This window comes from Cryptomeria japonica, chromosome 11 (assembly GCF_030272615.1).
Source record: "Cryptomeria japonica chromosome 11, Sugi_1.0, whole genome shotgun sequence".
NCBI lineage: Eukaryota > Viridiplantae > Streptophyta > Pinopsida > Cupressales > Cupressaceae > Cryptomeria > Cryptomeria japonica.
This window is the reverse complement of record NC_081415.1, coordinates 709807661-709818101: the sequence shown is the minus strand read 5'-3', so window position 1 is coordinate 709818101 and position 10441 is coordinate 709807661. Positions and strand designations below refer to the sequence as shown.

The 10441-nt window shown below is 36.6% G+C and overlaps 1 protein-coding gene across 1 annotated transcript; it reads right to left on the bottom strand.

Moving 5' to 3' along the window:
- Positions 1–6002: 6002 nt before the first annotated feature.
- On the bottom strand, positions 6003–7580 carry LOC131061338 (3'-N-debenzoyl-2'-deoxytaxol N-benzoyltransferase-like). The gene is made up of 2 exons (XM_057994983.1): positions 7089–7580; positions 6003–6939 (listed from the first exon to the last, which is right to left on the bottom strand). The coding sequence occupies exons 1-2, from the start codon at positions 7524–7526 to the stop codon at positions 6016–6018; spliced, it is 1362 nt and encodes a 453-aa protein (XP_057850966.1). The 5' UTR covers positions 7527–7580; the 3' UTR covers positions 6003–6015.
- Positions 7581–10441: the final 2861 nt, after the last annotated feature.

The window sequence follows — 10441 nt, the reverse complement described above, 5'->3', positions numbered from 1 at the left end:
AAAAGATCAAGTGGTTTGGCCCCTAGAAAGGAAAAAGATAAAAAGATCAAGTGGTTGGACCCCACAAAGGAAAAAGATAATAAGAGACGAAGTGGTTTGGCCCCCACAAAGGCAAAGATAAAAAAGAGAACAAGTGGTTTGGTCCCCACAAAGGCAAAAGATAAAAAAGAGATCATTGGAAAGATAACATAAGATTGAAGTGCACATATATAGAGATGCAAAAAATATGAAAGCCCCCCCATAGAATGGTATGCATGAACACATGTCATTCTAAGGAGGAGAGACATTGTCTCATGTTAACATAATGAGATGTTTCCATGGAATGTCATCTTTGGTAGATGACACATAAGACCCACAATATCAACAAATACACAAGGGCACAACAAGGTCCGCTAATTTGGCATCAGAACCCATAGAAGTGAAAAGAAAAATATTGTATATAGCTGCATATGAGTGTTTCATCATGGTGTCAAACTTTATGGATGATATGAAGAAAGCACATAAAGACAAAAATAAAATAAAAATTGGGTCAACATGAAAGAGAGCATAAATGCCCACAATGCTTTACATCATCCCTAATATCAAAAAAGAAAAAGATGACGAATAGAAGAAGAACAATTGACAAATATAAGAAGTTTTAAGATTAAAATCCCCTATTTCCAAACACCTATGGGGTAACTTGGATCCTCCAAGAGAGCACAATAGATAAAGTTAGTCAACCTCCCATTTCCAAGTACTAATAGAGTTTAACTTGGGTCTTCTGGGAGGGAACAAACATATAAAGAAAGTACAAGGGAACACAGTCAGACACACTCTATACTTAAGATAAAGAAAAATGAGGTACTATCCTATGGGTCATCCACCAATAGATCATCATCCTCCCAATCTATATCCTATGGTGAGTGGACGAGCTCAAAGATGAACAACAAGAAGAGTAGCACTAGACATAGCACCAACAGTAAGAGCCAACCTATGAGGTAGCTTCCACATTCTCATCCAATATCTCTTTAGAGACAAGAGTCAACGACCACATGAAGTTTATAGATTGCACCACAATCTCCTTTAAAGAGTCAAACAAGTTCCTCTTAGCTAAAGAGGTAGGTGACCCGGCTTTAGGTGGCAAAATAGGAGTTGCACCACCAACCTCTAAAAGAGGCAAAATAAAACTTTGGAGAAGACACAACCTCCTAAACAAAATAGACAAGCAGAAAAAGGAACAAGCACTAAAGCAAAAAATAGAACAAATGAAGAGATTACCAGAGAGGATTTTTAATGATGAAACTCTAGAACGATATCCTACTCAAACTTGTATTTAGGAAGGATTGGAGATATGGGCCTCCAATAAATTGTAGCAGGTTGTTGGATTCCAAGAAAGCTCTGATGAAGATGCAACTATGAAGCTACAGGATTAAACAAGATTGCACTAGTCACCACTTGTGTGTGTATCATGTTGAGTAGCTGAGAGAGAAAAGACACAATGAGAAAAGATGTGATGAGAGGAGGTTTCAAGGATGGAGAAATGAAAACCTAGACCCATTTAGGGTGAGGCTTGCCAATAATTACTGAATTAGGTGGGAGTAGGACATAAGATGAAGCGGGTGATACAAAAAAATGAACAATGAGAGCGGGAGTGGAATTGGGCCTGAAAATAGCAAAAGCGGGAGTAGGCACTGATGATTCAATTGCAGCCTTCAAAGTAGCTTCACACTCCCAACCCATTATCCACTGTCGATGCTTATGATCACACACAAGTTGGTTCTTGTGTAAATGGGGACCAGGAACATAGGTTTCATGAGAAAATGCATCATGATCCATGAGAGAAACCTCTGAGACCATTTTTGATAAAGGAGAAGGCTCTACCGATGAAGTAGGATGTGCAACTAAAATAGGTACTATGGACATAGCCATGGGTGCCCTTCCTCTTTTCATTCTAGGAGCAGTTAGAGGAATATGGGGTAGCCTCAGTGGCTATGATGTAGGAGCCAATGGTGATGAGTGAGCACAAGGTGAATGCTTACCTTTAGCATGCCAAGTAGGATGAGGGATGTCATCTAGGATTAGAAGATCAAAGGTTGGGTGGGCTTATGGACTTTGACAGTATGGGTGTCTTTCCCTTGTCTGCATCAGAATCAATCATGGGAGAAGAAGACACCATCAAGGTTTAGACAATCTTAAGTGAGTGAGGAGGTCTACCATGATTAATAGGTTTATCCCTATTCCCACATGAAGAAGGGACAAAAGACACGATTTGTTCCAACACAAGAGTAGACAAGGAAGGTGGAGCAAATATTGATGCAGGAAGGGGCAACAAATACCTAGGTTGAACCAGCTTAGGATCCAAATCAGACTTCGTATTATACTACTATAATACTCTATATATTAAATCATCACAGGGAAGTAGAGGTCAAACTAGAGAAAGCCAAAAGTGATCCAATGAAAAATCCCCATGGGATACAAGTGGCTGATATCCAATATCCTAGACAACATGTATGGAGCCCTCATGAGGAAAATTTAAGCACTTGTGGATCACTGAGGGGATTGCATCCATAGAAATAAACTAGGGGATACCTAATTTAACTTGAAAAAGATCTAATTCAATAATAATAATTAATGTGCTTGATAAAACCTTGGGTCCCAGAAGCACCGTCAAGGTGATATTTCCCAAAGGCCTAAGAGACAACCCATTATGCATACATAGGGTAGCACGAAACTCATCATATCTTGGCATATGATTATCATTAACAAGTAAGGCCTCCTTTGTAATAACATCAATTCTACACGAAGGATCAACCATCATACCCATAATAGTCTGATCTTTTAACTTCGTAGGGATGTATAAAGGAGAAGACTCTCCAAAGAAAGGAACATCCAGAGGGGTGAAAGATATATCAATTTTTTTTCCCCTCTAGATATGAGGCAAGATAGGAATGATAGTGACCATATTCACATACATACGCTCTTTTGATTTCAGACTTGAAGATGATGCAAATAAAAAGTTAGATGAATAAGGTGGAAAGGGATCTTTGTATATTTGCAGCTCACCATTTGCCTTGTTTACAAACCTTTTAGATTTTTATCTTCTTTCATTGACTTATATAGCTCCACTATCTATGTGGTGATAGACAAGATGCCTAAGACAAATACAAGATTCAGTGTCATGTCTAGGCACATAATGAAACTAACATACTTTGAACCATCATACCAATGAGGGTATGATCTATTGTCGAGCGAATGTATGATCTTAGGAAGGGTTCTCGAGTTATCATTTAACAATCTTTACGTTATGCTCAAATAAGTCATTTAATTTTGTAAAGACTATTTTTCATTGTGGTTCCTATGCAAATCTCTAAGTTGTTTGAGGTACAATAAAAATGTTAGCCACAAATTTTATTTTTTTGGATCCTTCCATGGAATACATACCCCCAAAGGCACTAGCGTGAGAGTTTGAAGTGGATTCACTAAATTGAATCATCATATGTTGGTAGTCAGTGAGTGCGGAATATAGGATGGCAAAGTTTTTATAGCAATTAAGTGATAACTTTTCTCTCAATATCGACTGCAGATTATTAATAGACATCCTTTGTAGGTCACTATCTAGTTTGGAAAAGGTAATTTTGGTAGAGATAGATTGGTACCGAGAGATGAAATCAATAATTTTCTTATATGAATTTTGCTTAGAATGAACAAGGTCTACTATGGGGACCTTGCTACCAATGTTTGCTTGAAACCATTTGAGGAATAAATCCATGAATTGGTCAAATTTCTAGATGGAATGATCTAGTAAGGAGCTAAACCACTCTAACGTGGTTCCCTTAAGGGATTGAGAGAGTAGCTTAATTAGTACAAAATCCAAACTATGGTAATCACTGCACATGGTCATAAAGGAATCAATATGCACATTGGGATCCCCTTCTTCATTAAATCGATCAAACATTAATGCCTCATCTCATTAGGGAAGGATGTTATGAAGAATAGTTTAGTTAAGCATACTCTTGCGATGATAAGTAGGTAATGAAGATTGGCCAGAGGCCGATGCAATATTTGTAAGTTATTGTTGTAGTTGTCCCATGTTTTGTAATATGGTGTTTAAAATGAGATTAATAGGTGGAGGGGGTGGAGGTGCAACATCCATAGTAGTGAATGAATGGGTTCCATGACCACCACCTCCACCAACATTGGCATGAGGCCTAGTAACTCTACCAGAGCTAGTACTAGCCCCAACGTTGAAATTGACAGAAGTAGTGTGAGTTGTGGTAGAAGTACTAGTAGAAGTATTGGACATAATAGTGTAACCTAGGTGAATATTAGAGACAATGATGCTAGGAATCAAGAGATCAATCATAGGTCTAGTGTCATCCATGTGTACTCTCTCTTTGGTCATGTCAACACTGAGATGAGGACCGATACCATTGAGTTGACAATCTTGAGAGGGAGCATCTACAAGTGGCACGTGACTCTTAATGATTAAGGATAATACCCTCAACACATCCAAGTCTCTACTATTTGAAATGAGCTTATCCCTTAAGATACTTACCACATTCCCCACCTGGGAGAGAACATTTTCCGTAGTCAAGAACCCTTCGAAGTATCTCAGTTTCTCAGGTATAATGATTGAATCCAAGTCAAATTGAATAGTGATCATGGAATCATGGTCAAGAGTGGGAGGAGATCCCAAGGTACTATTTATAGTGATTAGTATCTTGCAATCCTGGTGTAGAAGAACCCGCAATGCTAAAACCCTTAATGGGATATGCTATAAAATTATTTTTTATTATGATAGAGTTAATGTGCATGACACACAATATTGTATGGATTTAAAGTATATGACATAAGAAATAAATTATATAATAATATAATACACATGTGGAGGGTGTAGATAATCATTTTATTAGATCCTACTAAACATAATTTGAAGATTAATACTAATCCATTTTCATTTGATGATAAAGTTGAGGACGACAATGGATACATGAACATGATATTAGTGATATGCATGATAAACATGAGGCTAGTGATGAGAGTTGAAACTAGAATTAGGCTAATTAAACAAAGTATCTACCACTACTACTTTGGGATAATAATTATTAATTAATTAGATAAAATAAGAATTAAATTTTATAATATATTTAATTTAAGAGATTATGGAAGAAAGGTTATACAAAGAAATATCCTAAAAATTGTACATGGGCTTTCTTGCGCATGAAGTAATGTGCATTACATAATTTAGAAGAAATATTATTATAAAAGTAGGAGATCTTACATCTACGTGAACATTATTCTTATGCACATAAGAGAAATGATTTAGGGAACCAATCCTTATTCTATAATAGGATTAGGTGAGAAAAAAGGGGCAAGAAGATATTTTCATTCATTCCTTGTTATTTTTGTAAGGATGCTTTATATGATGTAAATAAGCTTTAGTATTATGTATATCTCATGTATGGTTAATTTTATTAAACATAAGATATAATTAGTAGATTATGAATTACAACTTTATAGAGGGAATCAATGTTGAGTCTATTAATCTACCATGCATATTACATGAGACTGCCATTTAAATTATTGTTCTTCATTTATAAGACGATAAAAAATATCTACTGTAAAAATTGATTTAAATTTTCTAATTTTATTAATTAGTCTACAAATTATTAAAAATAATAACAATAATTATTAAAATAATGAAAATAATAAAAAATAAATATTAATCTAATTTAAATTTCAATATTCATATTTAAAAGATAAAATAATTAATAACTATTTATGAAAATTTTCAAATAATAATCGATTATCCTCAAACTAAACAAATGCCACTAACATCTTATATTTAACGAATAGTAAGCAAATACAAAAAAAATAGATATTATTATATTTAAAAAATAGTTAACAAATACAAAAAAAGGATATTATTATCTAATGATTTCCTTCAAGAATTTCTCTAACGAGATCTAAATTTTTTGAATTCAAATTGTTTTTATAATTATATCTAAATACTTGTAATACTATTTATAAAAATGCTTAACCTTTACATTCATTTTTGAAATCATTTGTAATACATTTGTTGGAAATGGCTTCTACTTCCATTTCAAATGATTGAAAGATTTGTGAGGGCATCCACGTTATCATCTTAAATCCATCAACCTTTCCCTTAGGAGAATGGAGGAAGATAAAAGAATTTGACGTCGAGATTCCATTCTCATTCCAGTGCATAGGGCATACATTCATTGGACTTCCTGACCCAAAGTCGACTTCATTAAATCCCAACCACCTCCAATCACTCAATATCATATCAGCTTGGTTATTGAAAATACCTGATGGAAATTGGTCCGTATCAATAGTTGATCTAAGATACTTGTTATTTAGTGACATCTTTGTTTTCTTTATAATGTTCACTATATATGAAAGTGGTTGGTTCATGACATCATTGACAGTAGCTTGTGCACATGCTAGAACAACAACATTTCCATAGTATCCATTTGGTAGTGGGGGATCAAAGGATCCCCTCACATCTACTGCAAACAATATTTTTGTACTTTGGGTAAGTGGAATTTCAAGTGCTTTGGTCCTTGCTCGCCAAGTCAAAGCTGCAACAATTTCAAATGTAGTGCAATTGTCCATACATTCTTGCATCATTCTTTGTTTCATATATTTTATAGTCTCAGAGTGAAAAATAAGAGACATTTGAATTGATTCTTCATATATTGGAGGTTCCCATGAGTGAGATGTACTCTCTATTTTTCCTTCAATCGATTTTAAGTCTTTAGCCAATTGTTTTCTTGGTTTAAGAAGCTCTCTATCCCATACTGGTTCAATAGAGGGCTTAACATGCCCCCTGGCCATCTCTCCAAGATCTATGAGAAATTTCCCTAACCCTCGCCCATCATATATCATATGGTTGAAAGTCACTCCTACAACAAAGCCTCCACATGTGAAACGATTTACCTACAGTTAAATTGGTTAGTGAAAAAAAAGAATTATATTAATAAAGATGAATAAACTAAACAAATTATGTAAAATTTTATGAACATAAATAACTAAATACATAAAATAAAGAGAAATCATTTTATTTTATTCTAAAGCAATATTTTTACCTGGAGAACCATGGGATGCACGTCCTCCAGAGCTGTATCGAAAGGGAACCTAAAAATCAGCTGCTTAAATGACGGTTTCAGCTGCTCCAAATCTCCAAGGATCGACAGGCTCTTATCTACCAGGGTTTCCAGAAAAAGAACACCTTCTCCTGTGCACTCCACTTGAAACTTCCCATCTTCTTTCTTTCTCAGTCTCCCAGCCAGAGGATAATAATGCACCAATACCTTTGATAGAGCATCTCGGATTGTTTTTGCAGGATCTGGCAAAACATTTGCACAGTCCTCATACACAAGCAACATATTAACTGCTATTCTCACAACTGGCTGGTTATCAAGGTTGGAGAGATAGAGAGTGGGTCTGGGCGAAGGCAGGCATGGTTGCACAAGGCAACTCTCCACAATCTTTACATTTAACTCTGCTAAGCCTTCCTTCTCCATTATAATGAAAAAATTTTCTCTTTACTTTCCTAAAAGGATTCAGTAAGCAAATGGTGATTGTTGAAATGAGGATTGCTGTTTAGTGTATATATAAGCCCGGTAGAAGAGTCTAGATATGGAAAGATTTGTTTAGTGTTCACTAGGGTTTACATTAAATTCTAGAAGGTATATATTGACATTAGCAGAAACCACTGATAAAGACATTCACCTTCTTTCCAACGTGTACTTCATTACATCATTGGTTAACGAGTAGTTTTAGATAACTGTCGTAATTGTCCTCAATTTTCTTCTTCTATAATTCCCTTCTAGATTTTTTTGATGTTTGTTTAATATTTTATGCTATGGAAATATTTGTTTGGTGTTGACTTGAATTTACATAAAATTCCAGAAGGTGTATTAACAGTAGCCGATATCTTCTGATCTGTGTTAGGGTTTCAAGCAGATCCGAAGCAAATATGAACTAACAATTATATGCAGATTTAAATACAAAAGATAAAGAAATAAAACAGGACACAGATAACACAGAGATTTAACGTGGTTCACCCAGAATGGGTTACGTCCACCATACACAGCCGTCCAATCTTTCTTATTATCCAGCAAAAACAGTACATCAACCTTACAATGCCTTAAGCATCCCAGCTGCTTATAACATCCATTTTTAGGGCAACAAACAAAGTCGGCCTTTTTTAGGGTTTTATTACAATGTCGGTTTTCATCCCAAAAAAATGGCAAAATTTTTTTTCTCGGGGGCTGCCGCCCCCGAACCCCCGCTTTTCTCGGGGGCTGCCGCCCCCGAACCCCCGCTTTTCTCGGGGGCTGCCGCCCTCGAACCCCTGCCCGGGGCCCAGCCCGGCCCCGGACCCCGGCGAGGATACGTGCTGAGTGTACAGTACTTTGCTGATCAGTCGCCACATTTCAACAATCTCCCACTTGGAGACTGATCAGGCTCCACACCGAACAATCTCCCACTTGGAGACTGACACTACACGACACCACTGTACATGCAACATCCGCTGGATAAAACATTAGGACTTGACTGGTATAAATTCCACAATTATCAATCAAGAAGACCAACAGAAACTGATGAAGAAATCAGCTTCTCCTGTGGAACTGCCTTTGTGAACATATCAGCAGGATTCTCACTTGTGTGAATCTTCTCAAGCCGTAACTGACCCTCCTCCAAAACAGTCCGGATGAAGTGGTACCTGAGCTGAATGTGCTTTGTCCTTGAATGAAAAGCAGAGTTCTTCGCAAGATGAATGGCACTCTGACTATCAGTATATAATGGGCTATCCTCTTGTGTCTGACCCAATTCCTTTAGAAAATATTGCAACCAAATCATCTCTTTGCTGGCTTCTGTAGCAGCAACATACTCAGCTTCAGTGGTTGAAAGTGCAACAACCTTTTGCAGCCTAGAAATCCAACTGACTGCAGTTCCCCCTATAGTAAAAACATACCCTGTAGTACTCCTCCGTGAATCAATATCACCAGCCAGATCAGAGTCAACAAATCCACTTAGAGCAGCATTAGATCCTTTGAAACATAATGCCTTCGTAGTAGTTCCTTTCAAATACCGAAGAATCCATTTTACAGCATTCCAATGTTCCATACCCGGATTACTCATAAACCTGCTCACAACTCCCACTGCATGTGCAATATCTGGCCTTGTGCATACCATTGCATACATCAGACTACCAACAGCTGATGAATACGGGATGTTAGACATTTTATTAACCTCTTCCTGTGCCTTTGGGCACATCTCCTTAGTCAATTTGAAATGACTAGCCAAAGGTGTACTAACTGCTTTTGCATCCTGCATGTTAAATCTTTTCAACACCTTCTTTATATACTCACTTTGGGACAAATTCAAGGTTCTATTTTTCCTGTCCCGTGTAATCCTCATACCGAGAATTTGCTTAGCTGCACCCAAATCCTTCATAGCAAATGACCTGGCTAATTTCTGTTTAAGATCATTTATATGTTGCATGTTAGACCCAGCAACAAGCATGTCATCAACATAAAGCAATAGGATAATATAACTGCCATTATCAAATCTCTTAAAATATACACAATGATCAGAATGACATCTATGATAACCGTGTTCAGCCATGAAACTATCAAATTTTAAATACCATTGTCGGGGTGCTTGCTTTAGGCCATACAAACTTTTCTTCAACCTGCACACCAAGTTCTCCTTACCTTTGACCTCATATCCCTGTGGTTGCAACATGTAAATTTCCTCCTCCAGATCTCCATGGAGAAAAGCTGTTTTGACATCTAATTGTTCAAGATGTAAATCATCTGCAGCCACAAGACTAAGTACAGTTCTAATTGAGGTCATTTTTACAACTGGAGAAAATATTTCATCATAATCTATACCCTTTTTCTGTGCAAAACCTTTTACCACAAGTCTGGCCTTATATCTTTTTTGACCTCCTTCCTCCTCCTTCAGCCGATAAACCCATTTTTTAGGCAAGGCTCTTTTTTCTGCAGGTAAAGGGACTAAGTCCCAAGTCTTATTTTTCATCAAGGAGTCCATCTCCTCTTTCATGCCTAGTTGCCACTGTTGTTTGGCATCCACCTGCATTGCTTCTTCATATTCTTCTGGTTCACCAGAATCCGTTAATAAAATAGAATACAAAGAAAGAGAAAATCTTTCAGGGGGTCTACTTGTCCTCGTAGAACGTCTAACACTTGCAGGAGTTTGTGGGACAATCTGTTGTTGCTAAGCATCAGGTACCTGTGGCATTTCATTTTCAGGAATCTCATCCAACACCACATATTCTTGTTTGTCCTGTTCATGCTTCTTTTCCTGCATTTGTTCTTTATACATAACCTTCTCATTGAATATAACATCTCTACTTCTAATTATTTTCTTATTTTCAAAATCCCATGTAACCGATAGCCATATTCAT